This window comes from Scardinius erythrophthalmus (assembly GCF_964197995.2).
Source record: "Scardinius erythrophthalmus genome assembly, chromosome: 4".
In the NCBI taxonomy this organism is placed as follows: domain Eukaryota; kingdom Metazoa; phylum Chordata; class Actinopteri; order Cypriniformes; family Leuciscidae; genus Scardinius; species Scardinius erythrophthalmus.
Genome location: NC_138224.1, coordinates 17,942,129 through 17,963,321, shown reverse-complemented (window position 1 = coordinate 17,963,321; position 21,193 = coordinate 17,942,129). Strand labels below are relative to the sequence as shown.

The following is a 21,193-nucleotide window of genomic DNA, read 5'->3' as shown; positions in this document are numbered from 1 at the left end:
AAAAAATGGACCTCTTTGTTCCTGCTAGATCTGATTCAAAATGTAATATAAAAACTCAACAATGGGGTCGAGGATTGCATAAAACTGAAGGTGTCGACTAAGAGGTCACACTGTTCTGTTCTGTACTGTACCGCTGCTCTGGGCGTAGCCCCCGTCTGTCCTTCTGTCTGTGTCCCTATCCACTATGTGCTGTCCGTGTGTCCACTGCATCCCTACAGAGATACCAGAGAGTCCCAAATCAATTAACTTAACATTATAAAGTGAGTCAAATGATACTGCCAGATAGAGCAGGTGCCAGGAATTCAGTTCTAGATTTTGTTTTGCGTAATTATACGGAAAAATACACTCAACAATAAATACTGTCATCATTTACTCACCCTCATGTCGCATCGAAATGCATATGATTTCGCGTTCTTCAGTGGAACACAAAAAGGAGATGTTTTGCACAAGGCAGACTGAAACTGGATGGGGACTTCGACTGCCAGGCTCCAAATGGGACCAAAAACACCACAGAAGTAGTCCACACTACTTGTGTGCTACATTTCACGTCTTCTGAAACCATAAGACTGCTTTTGAGTGAGATGCAGTACTGATGACAAAATTGTGTTTTTGGGGGTGCACTGTCCCTTTAATTCTGAGATTCCGCTGAAAACTGCCGTTCTATGGAGGAAAAACAGTACAGATGAAGAAATAAAGAGGTTTCTGTTGCACACATCTAAGAACAAACTTTTTTTTTTTTCTTCTATACCTTACCGGAGGTACAAAGCAGTAAAAGTGTGTCACGGTAGTCATCTTAAAAAGGTCCACGTTGTTGCGTTTTCAGATATGACGCTGTCAAAATACGTTACATGAGAAACACTTCAGAGAGTGAAGGGGGGAAAGCAGAACTAAGAAAACTGCATTTAGGACTATATAAAAAAAAAAAAAATCAGAAAACTTTATCAAAGACGACGACTGCTGCTGGAACACACAGGCATCACATCAGTCAGGTGCTACAAAAGAGTTTCTCCTGGCTCTGAGCTAGAGGAAAATGGAGGAAATAAATCTGGATCCGACCACGAGCGTATGGCTGCAGGTAAGGCTGAACAAACCCGAGGGATGCATCTTATCTTATAGGCTAATGCCTCTGGTCTGTATTGTAGTTACAGTATTAGTAACAGATAAGACCGTGTGGAATATGAAACTATTGTGTGCTTTTCCCTGTATTGTGTTAATAATTCACATTTATTTGACACTATAACTGGTCAAACTACTGCCATGGTGAAAAACAAGCAATGTAACCATACATGAATGGCAGTTCCTAATATGCGGGAATGTGAATCCAAAGCAGCGAGAGCGAAAAAAACAAACATTTAAGGTGTTTAAAGGAGAAGTTACCTCATAAATGTCTCATTAATACATCACAAGGAACTGAAACATTGGTGAGGAATATTTTAAAGTGAATACCGTTGAAAGCAACAAGGAAAGAATAAAAGACTCCCATAAACTACACGCGCAACGATTTAAACGCAAATGTACGTAAATACATTCTAACTCATGGCTTTTGTTGGCCTCTAGTGGTCACCTTCTGCAACTGCATTAAAAAAAAATCGCAGATCACGTGGGTATTCACACATAATCTGTTATTAAAAATATACACTGTGTCTCATCTGTATTTTAGATTGATCTTGAAGGACAATGCTTTGTGTAAACATATCTATAAAAACACTGTCACAAGTTCGGTATTACAACGTATTCTTTGGCATATCAATATCATATAATCATTCACTACCACAGTATGCATGTATTATGGCAGACATTACCTTTACATTATTGAATCAGTACTTCCACTGGGCTTTAGCAAGTGATGTCAAGCTTAAAGTAACTGCTTTATATAATACATGAACAAAGGCAAACAATGCAAAGTCAACACACTTGACAAACAAGACGACATGAGAAGACAAACCTTTTCACGGCTGGATTTGTCTGAACTTGTAAGTACACACTTCACAAATGGTCCGTGGAATGCTCACTATATTTTTATTTTAATTGTGCATCACTTACTTATATAATAGGACAATGCTGAAATAATATGATTTCATGAACACATGTTGTGGGTAACAGTGTTTTATAGTGTCCTTGTTATATGATACACTTACTATAGCAATAACAGTAAATTATGCTTAATTACAATCAGCTAAGCCGATAAGTACATGTTAATTAAAATTACTCAGTACTTCTTTGTGTAAAAAAAGTTGCTGCCTTAAATTAAGTGCAATCAACTTGGATTTTTAAGTCAGTTCAATTTATATTACATTAAACTGACTTAAACGATTAGTTGAATCGTTGCTTAACTTTTGATGAATTAAAACAATGTAAAAACATGTTGTCATAACTTGTTGATCTGTGTTTTTTACAGTGTAACAATTTACTCTTTAAAGTGTTTAAAAACATTCAGTAACACTTTATTTTAGCGTCCTTGTTACATGTAGTTACTATAGTAATCGCTATAAATTATGCGTAATTACATGCACCAACCAAACCAACCCCTAAACTTAAGGTTTATAGTAAGTGCACGTAGTTAATTAATATTACTCGGTACTTAAAAGGTATAATTCGTATCAAGGACACCTAACCAAGCGTATAAGGGTTGTAGTTACATATTGTGGCCACCAGATGGACTCGTTACTTTTTAAATTGTTCTAAGCAAGAAGATCATTATGGCACTTATATGACTGCACTAACACACAAAGACATTGCAGCATTAAGTTCTATAAATTTTTTTTTTTTTTTATAACAAAACAAATTTAATTTAAAGAAACAATACATTTCAAAAACATCCCTTCCTACCAGCCAATATTATAACTGTCACATAAGTTGTTTTGTTTAAGGACATAATACTTATCACTAATAAAATATAATAGCCTACTATTTAGTGTTACATTTAATAGTAATAATCATGTGGCATTATAACTGTCTAAGTAATGTATGCTGAACTTTGCTGGCCAACTTCAATACATAATAGTAAATGAATGGATATGCACAGAAGGGCTAAACATCACAGTCATCACTACGCTGAAGACAGGAATGCAACTGTATGATTGTTGCATAGCATTGTGATGATGATGATGTGGGCAGTGTTTGTCGGGTGCGCGCGAGCACCTGAGCTGCTGCTGCAGGGGTTTGTTTCCATAGCGAGCGCGCTCACTCACTCACTTCAGCGGGAACACCGTGGACTTCCTGATGCCGGACAATGCGTGTATTCCGCTCGCATTTACGCCATAGAGTCGCGTAAAGGGATGTAAGCGGAGCGCGGACGCGAGCTACTAAGGTAAACGCGTATTATTGATCAATTGTGTTCGGGAGATATTGACCATTGTGTAGTTATGTGTGTTTGCTGTGCTAAAGTAGCGCTAGCGGGGCAGTTTGAGCCCCTCAGAGTCAAACTGGCTGTGAGAGGGAGTTTAAACCCTGGAGATAGGGTGATATGCTTGATTTTACATGTCTGTTAACTCTAACTGACAGAAATACTGCTTAGTTTACTCTAAAGTTGTTTATAATTGTATTCAATGAGGCCTAGCGAGCCAAACGCTCGGACGGCCTCCAGCAGCAGGATTGATACTGATGGGCTGTTGATAAACACAAATGACGCGCGCTGATTGGCTGAGAACACAGACGCCAAGCGTTGATTGGCTGAGCGTGCTGTCGTTCACGAGGTGTCCCGAACGCCTTTAAATGTTTTGGCACATGAATGGGATTGTGGAGAAGCAAGATTTTCATGACTTTATTGTAGATTATAAAATTTATAAAATCCATAAAACAAATTTAAAATAACTATTTAGCCAGAATATTGCATTGTAGGAACCGACTGAGATAGGTTAGTAAGTTTCCTGACATGGCCACTTACCAAAAGTATATGGTGTGATACCACCAATTATTATTATATGTATATTTTTTTTCCAAAGTAATAACAGTATTCTTTGAAATACCTTGGAGTATAATGTTAATGTCAATACATATATTGGAGTATAAGTATAATGTTAATATTCAGTGTATGTTCAGGCGTATTTAGTACGTAATTTGTTTGCTCAACTCATGAATCACTGCCTCATTAAGTATATTACATTACTAACTGATCATAATTTATATATTTTGTCAGTGTAGTTTATATAAATCAGTGCAGCTCCTATATGAAGCGTTTAGGTGAGTGCGTGTTTTCATGCTCGGGTGTCTCACATTCTGCTGAGCTTTGTGTTTCACATGTGCATGTGCTGACCACACACGTCACTGTCCTGTTATATAGAGCTGAGCCCTTCTCAACATCACTTAAACAGAGACTTTCACATGTGTGATCCAGAGCAAAGAACTTCCAGTACATGTGTGAAATCGGCATGAAACAAGATTCACACACTTAAAAAGTATCTTAAAAGAGGAGGCACTGGGATAAAATTCAGTTAAATTAAGATAAACAAACTGTACGATCATGTTTAATCTTAAAACAATTCAATATTGTATGTAAATGTAGGCTACTTAAAATGTATTGCATTGAATTTATTAGATAATGTCCTTTATTGATCTCATGAGGGAAATTGTGGTAGCAGGCATTCACAGTCAACACTGTAGGTTACAGCATGCATTTTAGTTTTAGTTAGTTTTGTCCATTTTTTTTTATGAAATCAGATTATTAACTGTGTAACCGTTGAATACTTTTGTAACCTGACTTAGAAAAAAATATATGAAATAAGTTCCATATATGGATGTTACAAACTGCTGATATTGACCTGATATGGTCATTTCTTATTGCTGGGTCTTAATTTGAAAAATAATCTCTCATCTAAACGCTTATATTATTATGTTTTTTCAAAAACTGATCAAATCAATTCGAAAAACTCTGTAGTGGACTTGTGTGGTACAAGTGTACAATTTAAGCCCATGCATGCACCGTTGTTTCAAATACACTGAGCTTAATGTAAATGCTGGACAGTTTAGCCTATTAAATAAACGTTGGTTACACAGGTGTCTGTGTTACAGTGTAATTATACATTTAAGTAAGTAATAATAATTAACAACATATGTACTCATTATAGGGTTAGGGTTTGGTGGTTAAGGGTTAGTTGCATGCAATTATGCACAGTTTATTGTAATTACTATAGTACTTAACATGTAACAAGGACACTAAAATAAAGTGTTACCTAAACTTTTCAGTTTTGATTATTTTAATTAATCAGAGCACTTCTCCAACAGAAACATTAATTTAAAAAATCATTTAGCCTACACTTTTACAAAAAAAAAAAATATATATATACAACAATATATTATTTTCTTCAGTGTGTAAACCTTAAAGGGATAGTTCACCCAAAAATGAAATTCTGCCATCATTTAGCCTGCTCACATTGTTCCAAACCTGTATGAGTTTCTTTCTTCTGCTGAAGACAAAAAGAAGATCTTTTGAAGAATGTCGGTAACTAAACTGTTGATGGACCCCACTGACTTCCATATAGGAAGAAAAAACTATGGAAGTCAATGGGGTCCATCAACTGTTTGGTTACCGACATTCTTCAAAATATCTTCTTTTGTGTTCAGCAGAAGAAATGATAGGATGGTTTGTAATAAGACTAACACATAATGGTTGAATGTGATTTGGTAAGATTTTGCTAATAAAAAAGAAAACTGAGATCAAAACAGCCTGAAACCCCCAGACAGTCACAGCAGCATCCCTGAAGCCTTTGTTGTGCCTTTAACTGCTGTAAATGAAAGAAGAAGCAATCATATAGGCCTAGCTGAAACACACACAGTTATTTGATAAATGACTTCAGCTGGAGAGGTAGAGGGGAGCTGATGAGGAACTGGTTTATCCCACAGATAAGGCAAAGATCACTTCCTGTGTGTGTGGGAGAGGATGTACCATGGCAACAAAATGGAGCAAAGCTTTCATAGCTGGTACATTAGACAGTTCTCTGGTGAGCACTGGTGTAGGAAGCCGTTATTACTCTCGTGAAACACTTCCCCCTACCCAGAAACACAGACAAATAGCCATTGTCATCTTGTTGCTTGCCATGCAGGCTAAGCGTTATAATAAAATTATATATAAATATATATATATGTATATACAGTGAGGAAAATAAGTATTTGAACACCCTGCTATTTTGCAAGTTCTCCCACTTAGAAATCATGGAGGGGTCTGAAATTGTCATCGTAGGTGCATGTCCACTGTGAGAGACATAATCTAAAAAAAAAATCCAGAAATCACAATGTATGATTTTTTAACTATTTATTTGTATGATACAGCTGCAAATAAGTATTTGAACACCTGAGAAAATCAATGTTAATATTTGGTACAGTAGCCTTTGTTTGCAATTACAGAGGTCAAACGTTTCCTGTAGTTTTTCACCAGGTTTGCACACACTGCAGGAGGGATTTTGGCCCACTCCTCCACACAGATCTTCTCTAGATCAGTCAGGTTTCTGGGCTGTCGCTGAGAAACACAGAGTTTGAGCTCCCTCCAAAGATTCTCTATTGGGTTTAGGTCTGGAGACTGGCTAGGCCACGCCAGAACCTTGATATGCTTCTTACAGAGCCACTCCTTGGTTATCCTGGCTGTGTGCTTCGGGTCATTGTCACGTTGGAAGACCCAGCCTCGACCCATATTCAATGCTCTAACTGAGGTTGTTCCCCAAAATCTCGCAATACATGGCCCCGGTCATCCTCTCCTTAATACAGTGTAGTCGCCCCGTCCCATGTGCAGAAAAACACCCCCAAAGCATGATGCTACCACCCCCATGCTTCACAGTAGGGATGGTGTTCTTGGGATGGTACTCATCATTCTTCTTCCTCCAAACACATTTAGTGGAATTATGACCAAAAAGTTCTATTTTGGTCTCATCTGACCACATGACTTTCTCCCATGACTCCTCTGGATCATCCAAATGGTCATTGGCAAACTTAAGACGGGCCTTGACATGTGCTGGTTTAAGCAGGGGAACCTTCCGTGCCATACATGATTTCAAACCATGACGTCTTAGTGTATTACCAACAGTAACCTTGGAAACGGAGGTCCCAGCTCTTTTCAGGTCATTGACCAGCTCCTCCCGTGTAGTTCTGGGCTGATTTCTCACCTTTCTTAGGATCATTGAGACCCCACGAGGTGAGATCTTGCATGGAGCCCCAGTCTGAGGGAGATTGACAGTCATGTTTAGCTTCATCCATTTTCTAATGATTGCTCCAACAGTGGACCTTTTTTCACCAAGCTGCTTGGCAATTTCCCCGTAGCCCTTTCCAGCCTTGTGGAGGTGTACAATTTTGTCTCTAGTGTCTTTGGACAGCTCTTTGGTCTTGGCCATGTTAGTAGTTGGATTCTTACTGATTGTATGGGGTGGACAGGTGTCTTTATGCAGCTAACGACCTCAAACAGGTGCATCTAATTTAGGATAATAAATGGACTGGAGGTGGACATTTTAAAGGCAGACTAACAGGTCTTTGAGGGTCAGAATTCTAGCTGATAGACAGGTGTTCAAATACTTATTTGCAGCTGTATCATACTAATAAATAGTTAAAAAATCATATATTGTGATTTCTGGATTATTTTTTTTTGATTATGTCTCTCACAGTGAGAGACATAATCATAACATAAAAACTTGCAAAATAGCAGGGTGTTCAAATACTTATTTTCCTCACTGTATATATATATAACATTTAAAACAAATGAATTTTAGCTCATATATATTTTATTTTTAGTTAATTTTGTCTAGGCTAAACAGCATAGGATGTTAAAATGAGCCATCAATCGTGCATAACTTTTGAGTACTGATGCAAATTAAAGGTGCAGTTATCGATTTTTGAAAAACATTGAAAATTAATTTGACTGCAACAAACTAGCCAATCAGCAGTAGGGGGAAAATCCACTGTAGGGGTTGCACAGTCTAGTCAACTTTAATTATCTGCTATGACGCTTTAAGTTTGACATTGACTACTCACTGATCATGGCCTATAGAGGGCGCAACAGGATAAGAAATCTTTGAAGTCCACTTTAAAGTTCCGTGTCCAAACAGTTAAAATGACAAATAAATGCATATTCCGAAAGCGCACAAGATGTTTGATTATACCATCTGGATGCTCAAAATATATTGGGTGAATGCTCATTTTAAACAGCTTATTGTGCATGTAAGTTAATCTGTGTTCTGAACTAATGCGCTGCTGCATTGTAACGCACACATATACAGACAGTAGCTGGCACATCAGGCACAGATCGCGCAAACACAGAAACATTCAGCATCGCAGAATTGTAATCAACACTGTTCTGTGATTTATCAAAAAAATAGCTTAGAAACTGAACAGTTCTAGCATATATTTCTTAGTCACTAAAACCCACAGCTTCACTATAAGTAGAGAGACGCTGTCAGGTAGAATTAATTCTCATGCAATCACTCTCACTAATGCAAATGTAGCCTAATCTTTACTGTGGGACTTTATCTGTATCTGATTTGGAACGAGCAGAAATCTGTGATAAATGTAAGAACCAAAAGACAATAATAAAATAAGCCGTAGGAGCAATAGCTTTGGGCAGCGTGCAATAGCTGTGCACAAGGCAACCCGCGTTCGAGTCTCAGCTCGAGGTTCAGGCTTATTTAATGACTTTATCAGTGATTAGTCACCGTCAACTTTAATAACATAAAGAGGGAGGGGAAGTTATTTTGATGAAAGATTATGATGGCACATGAATGAAAAAAATATGTGCAGGAGTAAATCATTTATAATAAATACTGCTAAAAAAATAGTCAATTTTGATTTCATAGTGACGTCAATGAAATGTTTGAACCAGTGATTAAAACAAACTGAATTGATCTTCTCATGCAAGTTATGACACCAGCAGTGGGCACAAACCTCTACTGGCATGATCTTTAGGAAATGTAATGGGCAACTAAAAAGTGCATTAAAATCATTCCTCAACAAAGTAATACAGGCTTTATTATATGCAGCCTATGTATATTCAATATATAGCTCAAAGCTGCTGACTAACTGCAAAAAATGAGACCCACATGCATGTGCTAAAGGTCTCCACATTCCTGAGGTCCTGCCCTGGCACTGAAGGGGGTGCTGGTACTGATGCCCACTGGCAGAGAGAACTGCTCTGGCTCAAAACGAGGCAGTCAGCCCACACACACAAACACACACCCGTATTCAGATGTTAAACCGAGGATAACGTGCCTGGGTGGTGCATGCGGTTTTGTTGAATGTACTAGTTTAAGTTCACTGTCCTATGGTTGTTCCTCTTTGTGTCATGCTATTGACAGTCCAGATCATGTGAACATATGGCCACAGTAATCCCAGCGTTAATACCAGCTTTTCCAGAGCCCCCCCCCCCCCCCCTCTCGGTCTCTCTCGCTCTCGCTCACCTGGCTGCTGTCTTCCATCTGATCTGAAAGGGATAGTTCACCCAAAAATGAACATTCTGTCAAGATTTACTCACCTTATTTGTTCCATGCCCATGTGACCTTTGAATTTTCCATGAAATGCAAAAGGAGATGTTTCTGAATATTGTTCACACTTTTACATAAAATGAAAACAGAGAGTAAACAGTCAGAAGGACAAATAGAACCACACAAGTTTGTATGATTTGAATGCTATATTAAAAATCTTCCAACAATTGCTTTGTGTGAGGAAAGCCACTGTTTGAAAAGTTGTATTTTTCTTTCTCTCTACTGTGGCTGGGTAAGAATTAGAAATAAAATACATGAAAAGTTCTTAAAAATTGTAACCCTGTTGGTTTCATGTGGTTTTGACAACATTTCCATTACTTAAAATAAAAGAAACTAAAACTAACTGAAATAAAAATGAAATATTAAAGACCTTAAACTTACTATTTAATTTTCATTTAGTTACATGTGATGTACTATGACTAAAGCTGAAATTAAATTTATGAAACTATGTAGAAGACATAAAAAAAAACCATTAAAATGAAAATGGTAAAATAAAAATGACTAATAAAATTAACACTGTTTTGGACTACTTGCATGACACATTTGTTTTTGTCATTATTTTGTCACTATTTACTTTCACTGAATGCTAAAGACCGAGATTTGGTATGTGAGGCTAAGTAAATAATGCAGAATTTTCATATTTCGTTGAACTATTCCTTCAACTGAAAGTTTGCTCATCACACAAACATGTCATGGGAGAGATCGTCTTCCCATCCCGGGTCGACCCTTATCATTTCCTGTCACCTCCACCCGGTCGGTCTGCATCATCTTATTACAGTGATTACCTCCTCTCGCTGCCGTCCCATTGCTTTCATCCACATACACACACAATGAAAGTGATCATTACTCTACTATGGTGAATGGCGACTGCAGGAGGCAGGGGTGGTGTGCAAGTAAGTGAGAGGGGTTATTAGTCGTCCTAAATGAAGGAGTGAGAGGGGTAAAATAAGAAAAGGCAGGAAGGGTGGGAGTAGCAGTTAGCTCTTTTACACTGGGTCATGACAGCGAGCCTGATACTTCAGTACTGATATCATCACTGTGTGTATGTTTGTGTTTGGTGCAGAGGAGATAAGGATTCATTGGGTCTTATGAAATAGATAAGCTCCTGTTTTTTTTTGTTTTTTTTTCTATCCCAGTTTAATGTTCAAAAGCCATTTTTGGTTGACTTCCCAAAGATGTTGACTGTCTATTTGGCACTTAAAAAAAAAAAAATGCTCTGTTTGTTTAAGCTGGTTGAAATTCGGCAACTTCTGGCTGTTGAACAGAGGTGTGCTGTTACTTTTATAAGCAATCAGATTACTTGGTCCTGGTACAGTATTTGCATCCTGGTGGGTGATAAAATGGGTCCCTTAGAGTTATAGCCGTATAAACTTAAGGTGGATGTTTTACTAAAGGTTAAAATTTAACGTGTTTTGTTAATAGTCTCCACCCAAAAAACTAATTAACTAAATAAAATAATAATAATCACATACAACTTCATATATATATATATTCATTTGACTCAGTATATATTATAAAAATGTCTAAATAGTGTCAAAAAAGGCAAGAGTAAGTTTATAATACATGCATAGTACATTTACTTTCATAATTCACATTCACAATGTTAATGTTTATAATATAGTGTACTGCATATTTGTTCATATTTATCAGTTTAGAGCTGAGCAATGAACTACTTTCGTGTACGGCTCAGGTATTTCCAGTAACAGTATCCAGCGCACTTATATAGACAGTTACTCATGAGAACGTAGATTATTAAGTCTATTCAAACAACAAATCATGTTCTCTGCGTTAACATTAAATATATTTTCTTTTCCAAATGTGCATTCTGAGTAATTTCCCTACTATCCTGCGGCAGTCTAGTGCTCGTCTTCTCATTTTTGTATTCCCAGTTGCTCCAGTAGCAAAAGAAAAACTCCATGATAGCATTTCCACAACTTTCCAAAAGAAGGAAAAAATATAGCCTAGAGAAATTGATTACAGCAGTCAAAAGAGAGAATGATGTCAAGTTTGCCGTCACTCCCTCAGCCGTTGCTTTAGAAACACTTATGCTGCAGAGTTAATGATTAAAGCACAAATTAAATGAAAGCACCAAACATAATACTGACATTGGTACCTGCCTAAAGAAATTAAACGATGTTAAACATATTTAATTAATCTTAAACGGTAACACATTTACATTGCTACTTCAAATATAAAGGATTGTTCTGATATTATTCATCAGAATATCACCTCTCCTGTCCAGGAAAATTTCCGGATTTTAAAATCTTCTTGTAGACGCTCATTTTAAGTGGCTTTTTGTCAACTGGGTGGCTACAGCACATTGAAAATATGCATAAACGGAAACTAACTTTCTGTACTAAATTAGTTTCCATAAACTGATAATATCAATTGAGATTTGTTGATGTGATGGTTAAATTATGCATATCAGGGTTTAAGATTTTGGTCATACTGCCCACACCGAAGTAGTAATTGTTTTATTTAGTTATGAGAAAAGTTATTTTGTTTGCGCATTATGGCAACATCATTCAATTGTAAGTATGCTTCCAAAAATTATTTTAGGTGTGGTGGTTGACACCTGCATATTTGAAATATACATATTTTTATGACACAATGATTAGATTGACTTGTAAATGATACTCATATGGAAACTGAAGCCTGTTTTGTGACATCTTCAACATTCTACCTTCAATTCCTGGATCATGTCTGGTTTGGATGGTGGAATGTTATCTTTGCTCTCTTTGGGAGATAACACTGGTTCAACACATTTGGCTGGCTGACTGGAATGCTGTGGTTTTCTGTTGGATCTTCTGTTGCTTTTCTTAGTAACGGTTTAAAAGACTGGTTTACACCAATTGCTTGCAATGAGAATTTTCAATGGTTTGCTTTTGTGTTGAGGATATATTTGTTGGATGTGTACAGGTCATGAGTGCCTTGAGGAGAACAGCTGTTGAGAAGACCCTCACCTGGACCACACACCCCTACCAACCCCCGGCATCACAGTATGAGTGAGTACATGCGGAAATCAGCAGACACTTGTGGCAAATAGCAGAACTCAGCAGTATGTGTGGTAAATTAATAACTTTTGGTAGTCCACTAAAACAATGAGTGTATGGTTTCCACCTTATTATTAAATGAGGAAGTAAGCTATTTTGTGTGAATTTGCGAGACTTCTGGTTCGTTAACCTCTTTAGGTAAACAAATAACAAAGTGCAGTAAACAGGAAAACTATTTGAGCTACAAACTAATGTGTTTATGAATATAATAATACATTAAAAGAATATAAGACATACTAGTTTGCAATACCAATCTGCATAACGGGCTGTTTTTGTTAGGGATGCACCGATATTAAAAAAATGATAACCGATAATGCCGATAACTGATATAGTCCCATTAGCCGATAAATCTAAATCCAAATTTTTATATACTAATTTTTGAGAGCCTGAATACAAAAACAAAAGTCTCACCATTAAAAGCCATGTCCCAATCACACAATTATAATGTTCTCATTATATTTTTATGTAGCTTATATGACAGACTTGCGCTGCACATGTTGCACTTAACTCTATTTTCCTTTTTGAAGTGATTCCAATCATATTTCAAGCAATTCAAAACAATCATGGCGAACAGTGCACATCTGAAGTGTCTCAGCTGAAGGAAATAATCCATTATTTATTGGCTTTAATATATCGGTCAAATTTTCTTATCACACCGATAATGATGATAACATTAAAAATGAACATACATCATACATTGATACTGATATGGTGGCCGATGTGTCGTGCATCCCTAGTTTTTGTATAGCTAAAATAACTGGAAGCGAACGACACCGAAAGCCAGGCACATTCAAGTTACAAATGGATGTGCCCACTCTTACAATGGATGCGCCCACTCCACGCATATAGGATGATAATATTGGCCATTTATTGGTTATTGGCTATAACACAAATCGAATTATCAGGTTATCGGAATATTGGTGCATCCTTATCAACTGTTAAAATGTCTTAAATTTTAATAGTCCACTAAATGCTCGTTCACACCAAGGACGATAACTATAACAATAAAGATATATACAGTACCAGTCAAAAGTTTGGAAACATTACTATTTTTAATGTTTTTGAAAGAAGTCTCTTATGCTCATCAAGCCTGCAGTTAAAAAAAAAAAAAAAAAAAAAAACAGTAATATTATGAAATATTATTACAATTTAAAATAATGGTTCTCTTTTTTAATATACTTTAAAATGTCATTTATTTTTGTGATGCAAAGCTGAATTTTCATCAGCAAGTACTTGGTGTCTTATGATCCTTCAGAAATCATTCTAATATGCTGATTTATGATCAATGTTGGAAACAGTTGTGCTGCTTAATATTTTTTTTTATAACCTGAGATACTTTTTTCAGGATTATTTGATGAATAAAAAGCTAAAAAGAACTGTATTTATTTAGAATAGAAATCTTTTGTAACAATATACACTAGCGTTCAAAAGTTTGGGAACAATAACTTTTTTTTTTAAGAAATTAGTACTTTAATTCAACAAGGATGCGTTAAATTGATAAAAGGTGATGGTAACGATTTATATTGTTAGAAATGTTTTTATTTTGAATAAATGCTGTTTTTATGAATAAATGCTGTTAACGTTTTACTCATCAATGAATCCTGAAAAAAGTATTCCAAAAAAATATATTAAACAGCACAACTGTTTCCATCATTGATAATAACTGAGTATCAAATCATCATATTAGAATGATTTCTGAAGGATCATAAGACACCAAAGACTGGAGTACTTGCTGATGAAAATTCAGCTTTGCATCACAAAAATAAATTACATTTTAAAATATATTAAAAAAGAGAACCATTATTTTAAATTGTAATAATATTTCATAATATTACTGTTGTTGTTTTTTTGTTTGTTTTTTAACTGCAGGCTTGATGAGCATAAGAGACTTCTTTCAAAAACATTAAAAATAGTAATGTTTCCAAACTTTTGACTGGTACTGTATGTAAATCAATAAAGATATAAAATGTAAAAGAATAGTTCACACCACAACTATAATGATAACGGCATAGAGAAACCATATAATTGGAATTACAATTTCTTTCAGCTAATGAACGATAAAAACTTTTTCAGCCAATCAGAATCCATCCGACTTTACAAAGCTCGAGCATTTAAAGCGGCCGATATTATAAACTGAATGCATGCATAATAAACAGAACGATATTGTGCATTGGTATGGACACAAACAGTTATCGTTATAGTTATTTCATAGTTCTTGGGGTGAACAGGCCCTTAAAACAGTGAGACAATAAAAAGAGCAAAGAGTAGTTTTACTCTTCTTCTTTGCTCATAGTTTATGAGATATTTTAACACTAAATTGGAATATAAATGCAAAATATTTGTTTATAATTTGAAGATGAAAACTGGACAACACTTGCTGAATTAAAATTGCCATAGTGAGCTTATGTTACACAAATTTCTTTTTTTTAAATAGCCAATATACAGTATGCTAGTGTGTCATTCCGAACACAGGCTGAGATCAGAGATAACAGCAGAGGTGGCCGGGTGTGTCACTGTGTGAGTAAATGTGATAAGACTTTGTAACGTGACCACTTTATTTGTAGATGCATTGTTAAAATCAGCTTGAGCTTTCTAAAATCTCGTTAAAGGACGTCCCTGATTCGCATTAGATCAACTCAGATCCATTGGTAAGTTCCTGTAAGAACAGGATTTTATGGGAGTTTGACGTGCAATCTCACAGATGGCGTGTTTTAGGACTGGAGTGTATTTAAGTGTGTGCAGTTGCTGTGGCGAATATGCCGCCATGTCGGGGGATGGCTGAGTTGAGACATTTAACTGGATTACACAGTGTGACCCCTGTGGAGTCCACACCAAACCAGTCAACAACAGTAATAGTGCTACATACTCTCTAGCCAACTAGAATTTCCTTTTTCTCAGTACAGTGAATGATAGTGATCTGACGTGTCATTGACCCTTACTTGATTGAACTTTGACAGCATGTTACTATAGGCAAATACTTAAGGCCCATTCACACCAAGAACAATAACTATAAAGATAACTATATAGAGTCCACACCAATGTACAATATTGTTCTGTTTTTTATAGGTGCACGCTGCAGTTTTGACATCTCCTCGATCTCTTTAAAGCAGGATGGATTTTTATTGGTTGTCAATGTTTTTATCATTCATTAGCCTGAAAAAAAATTGTTTTAAAAGTGATTGTCCCAACGATATTGTTCCTCTGTGCCGTTACCGTTATAGTTGTGGTTTGGACTTTGCTAATCTTTTCAATTTAGAATGATTTTTAAAACCATATTTTTATTGTAATCGTCTTGGGCTTGAACTGAAATGGTACATTTTGAGTACTTTTCTTGCATTTTGAGTGTTTAAAGGGATGTTTCAACCAAAAATGAAAATTCTGTCATCAATTTCTCAGCCTCAAGTCATTCCAAACTCATAAGACCTTTTGACAATATTTGAATGAAACCTGATAGATTTCAGTCCCTGTCCTTTATTTTGACATTCCACCAAAACGTTGATGCTTCGAAAAGTTGGTAAAGACTTTGTAAGAATAATCCATATGAATTGAGTGGTTTAAGTTTAGTAATGCAAAAGGAAAACTTTAGGTTAATGGCATACAGTTTTGAAACGACATGAGGGCGAGTAAAAAATTACACAGTTTTCGTTTTCGGATTTACTGTTCTTTGAAAGTGATTCTCTACAAACTTTTTACCAAACGCCCTACAAGTTCTGGGAATCGAACCATTAAGGTTTATTTGTGTTTCTTTAAAGTCTGAAGCTAGATCCACACCCCATCCTTCTACATCTCTCAACATTTTTCTTCTGTTGTTATCTGAGACCTCACAGTCTCGATTCTTTCATCTTCAACATCAATCAGGACAGAAATAGAGAAATTGCACAAAGACCAAAAGCGGTGACAGTAAAATGCACCTGAAATAGCCAGACAAGCACACAGGAGGTGTGTGTGTGTGTGTTTGTGTGTGTGACTCTTGAGGATGTGGTGTAGACAATATAACCCAGGGAGCACACATTACAGCCTGTTTATTAGCTTCCCTGTTTCTTCTGATCTAATTTTCAGCCACTGTTTTTGTGTAGAGTATTGGCAGTACAGGCTAGTTTTTGGCCTTGCTTGTGAGTTTTGATACTACGGGAGAGAGTGTGTGTTTGAGTCTGTTTGTGTGTGTCTGTTGAGTTAATTACCCTCATTACCCCCTGTGACTGGCAGCACTAATGAGAGAAATGACTCATCCAGGATGAACTGAAATAAGCACCTGAAATGAGATGAAGGGGGATTTTAAAAAAAAAAAAAGAGAAAGATGCCGTTTAATTTCCCATCAGCGTGTCATGTTTCTTAATCTATAAAAGATTTGGTCACAATTTATGATTGATTCAAGTGATAATGTACTGACACAGGGCGGCTTTTCCAGCTGCTTTTATAGATCATGCTTGTAGAATGCTAAGAAAAAATGGAGCATGTTATATTATAAATTCGAATTATAAATTCAGAATATTCTTATGATAATTGTGTTGTTGGTTTTAAACATCCTTCTAATTAGCCAGTGTTCATCATCAGATTAACATTTAATTATGAATAATTGACAAGAACATAATGCTGTTTTCCTACTTGTTGACATTTTTAGAAAAGCTACAAAATAAGTTGTTGCTTACTGGTCCATACTGAAAGAGCTCCAAATATCTCTGATATGACTCGGTTCCCTTCTTCAACGTAAGTCTGTGGGATTTTTGCCAGTTTTATTGTATGCCCGGCAAAAAAAAAAAAAATGTGCTTAGAAAAGTAAAAAAACATGCCTCTTTTAAATAAATAGACACATTATTGTTGTATCATGCAGGTTTGTAGCTCAGAATGTGCAGGATTAGTTATTTAATAAAATGTTATACTTTAATACAATTTTAGATTTTATACAAGGTTTGGGGTTTGTTCATAGCTGTTAATAATAATAATGGCATATATTTATTTAATTATTGCAAATAAATCAATCAATTAATTAATTAATTGTAGCTACTAGGCAAACATTAAAAAGATGACATTAAAAAAGAAAAAGGGCTATAGAGCTGTCATGTGACTTTTACCCAGATACCCGTGTTGAGCTTGTGGGTGTGTTTGCACAGCTAACTATGATCACAGGAAGGAAGTCACTCAGGAATGTGATTACATTTCATGGTAAACAGTGGAACATGAGAAAATGGATCCTGTGCCCTTTTGCTGTGTACACACACAGAGAGAGAGAGAGAGAGAGGCTGCCCGGATTTGTGATCTAACCTTGACAAGTGGTCAAGATAGAATGAGACCGTCTGATGCAAAGGATCTTCTGGAGATTTGCTCCTTATGAAGAACGATTTTAATCGACCACTTATGATATTATGATGTCATTCACTTACTGGAACAGAGCTACAGACTTATTCCTGAAGCTGCTCTTTCTCTGCAAAAACAACCTTGTCTGTGCTTTAATTACCATTTTAAATATTTTTATATTTAAATTATGCATCAGTTATGTAAGTTAATATAAATGATATAAGTTAAATTATGTTTTATTAACAAAGTTTCGGGAGGAAATCATTGAAATTATCTATCCATTCAGCACAAGAGGAGGCCTATATATACATAGCTGACTCACCTATGTTCCTCTACAGTTTTCTGCATCCCTCCGCCACCCCAACTCCTCACTATCGGCTGGTTCCTATCCCAGCCAAGGATACGGGGACTACTCTGGGTTTGGACCAAATTCAGAGCTTAGAAATTTGGAAGTTTTCTTACTTCGCTGCACATGTTTGGTTCAAGGGTGTGTGTGTGACGGTGATGCATGCACACACAAACTCATAGGTGCATGATCGTGACTTGTAAAAAGTCATTTGTAAATTCCGCTTGACATGTAGTCACTTCCCCAGATGCATAGAATATAATTTGCACTTCCCTATTCAGGGATTCTCAAACCTGTCCTGGGGACCACAACAACACTGCACATTTTGGATGTCATTTGAATTTTTTTAAAAAGATTTTTATTTTATCTAAATTGACAGCCATTTAGGCTGATTCATAAGTAAAATGTGGTCTTTTACCAGTCTACAGGCAAACAAACGCGTGTTTACAATGTAATGGGAAATTGAGCACTTTTGAGGAAGAGCTAATCAATGTGAGGAACATGGTTTCTTTCAAGTATTGAAAAGATTATAGAGTTTTGTTTGACGTACTTGGCAAGTAAACTAGACATACAAGCAGAACTGTGTTTTCAGCTTTTTGAAGTGATGTCTGTGAAATATTTTATTACTTTAGAATGGATAGACATTCTGATCACAATCTACACACATATTCCACTCATCTGCAGACACTCCTAAGCCTTAGGGTTTTATTTTATTTATTTACATTATTGATTTGAGATAAACCCTCCTCTAAAGTGTAGTTGGTCACTTTACATGCAAGTCAGATGGTCTCTTCGTATCTAAGTGGGTTATTCATGACTAGTATAAGTTGCAATGAGGATCAAACTCAATACTAATAGTCATAGTCTCCCCCATCTGAGAAATGTGATAACAGTACAATAAATTGTTTTTGCACATATACCAATTTTATCTTTAACCTCCTATAACCCAGCAATTACAGCACAACTATCAACAAACAATAAATAAATGCATCAGTAAAATAGAATAAACAAAATTAAATAACCATTACATTGCATGTGAAACATAACAACATGGATGAGAGAGTGGCAAACAGGATGTGACAGACTGATTTTTTCCGAATCCACTATCCCCCACTCTCTCACTGCTGTTTGTCCGTCAGTAGAGAGTGAATAAAAGAGGGGAAATTCATGCTGGGCATTTTGAGAGGTGCATTATGATCTGTCTTCATCACACACACTGATCACAGTGCGGTGCAGTGGGATGTTACCGTGCCTCTGCATATCTAAATCAAATGAATCCACGCTTCAGCATGCATTATTAAAGCTCAGCTGAGCCATGCGCTTGCACTCCATTCAGCTTCTACAATTCCAGTACTGTTATCACATTAACTTAACAGTCCATCATGCCTGTTACTTCTGTCACACTGAGGGTCTGGACCGCAAGCCTTGCTGTAGAAATGCTGATTTCAAAGCAGATCTGCTTTGTCCAGACTGATCCGTGTAACAGACCCCCACAATTAAGACCCAATCCTGGTTTTGAATCTTCCGAACCTGTGATGTTGGTGGGCAGAACCAAGCTCCCAAGAGAGTGGAAACTCTATCCAGTTCTGAGCGAGTACCATCCCCAGGCAAGCACCGGCTTTAAGACTTTAAGACCCATTTAAAGACCAATGCTCGACCTCTCAAGGGCCAGATATAGACCAATACCAGACCATGTAAGAGCCAGACCAATAACAGACCCCCTAAGACTCAGACTAATACTTGATTCCTCTAGGTTCAGATCTTGAGAATTTGCCGGCCCCCTAAGGACCAGACCAATCGTAGCCCCCTTTAGACCCATACTAAAATGGATCCCATAAGATCGAGACCAATCCCAGACCCCCTAAGACCCATACCCAAACCAACACCAGAGCCCCTAAGACCCATACCCAAACCAACACCAGACCCCCTAAGACCCATACCCAAACCAACACCAGAGCCCCTAAGACCCATACCCAAACCAGCACCAGACCCCCTAAGACCCATACCCAAATCAACACCAGAGCCCCTAAGACCCATACCCAAACCAACACCAAAGCTCCTAAGACCCACACCCAAACCAACACCAGAGCCCCTAAGACCCATATCCAAACCAACACCAGACCCCCTAAGACCCATACCCAAATCAACACCAAAGCCCCTAAGACCCATACCCAAACCAACACCAGACCCCCTAAGACCCATACCCAAACCAACACCAGAGCCCCTAAGACCCATACCCAAACCAACACCAGACCCCCTAAGACCCATACCCAAACCAACACCAGACCCCCTAAGACCCATACCCAAACCAACACCAAAGCCCCTAAGACCCATACCCAAACCAGCACCAGACCCCCTAAGACCCATACCCAAATCAACACCAAAGCCCCTAAGACCCATACCCAAACCAGCACCAGACCCCCTAAGACCCATACCCAAACCAACACCAGAGCCCCTAAGACCCATACCCAAACCAACACCAGACCCCCTAAGACCCATACCCAAACCAACACCAGACCCCCTAAGACCCATACCCAAACCAACACCAGACCCCCTAAGACCCATACCCAAACCAACACCAAAGCCCCTAAGACCCATACCCAAACCAACACCAAAGCCCCTAAGACCCATACCCAAACCAACACCAGACCCCCTAAGACCCATACCCAAACCAACACCAAAGCCCCTAAGACCCATATCCAAACCAACACCAAAGCCCCTAAGACCCATACCCAAACCAACACCAAAGCCCCTAAGACCCATACCCAAACCAACACCAGACCCCCTAAGACCCATACCCAAACCAACACCAAATCCCCTAAGACCCATACCCAAACCAACACCAGACCCCCTAAGACCCATACCCAAACCAACACCAGACCCCCTAAGACCCATACCCAAACCAACACCAAAGCCCCTAAGACCCATACCCAAACCAACACCAAAGCCCCTAAGACCCATACCCAAACCAACACCAGACCCCCTAAGTCTCTAGACCCCCCTACATCCATAAAATGCAGATACCCTTAGATCCAGACCCAGAT

The 21,193-nt window shown here is 37.4% G+C and overlaps 1 protein-coding gene across 2 annotated transcripts in view; it reads left to right on the top strand.

Moving 5' to 3' along the window:
• The first annotated feature begins 657 nt into the window (after positions 1-657).
• usp6nl (USP6 N-terminal like) overlaps positions 658-21,193 on the top strand; it is a 61,256-nt gene continuing 40,720 nt past the window's right edge. The window contains exons 1-2 of one of the 2 annotated variants that reach the window (XM_081363733.1): positions 658-1,075; positions 12,375-12,460. In XM_081363733.1, the coding sequence (XP_081219859.1) occupies positions 12,457-12,460 (4 nt within the window). In that variant the 5' untranslated portion in view covers positions 658-1,075; positions 12,375-12,456. Of the gene's footprint in view, positions 1,076-3,169; positions 3,311-12,374; positions 12,461-21,193 lie in introns of those variants that run through there. The other variant, XM_081363732.1, reaches the window with a different exon arrangement.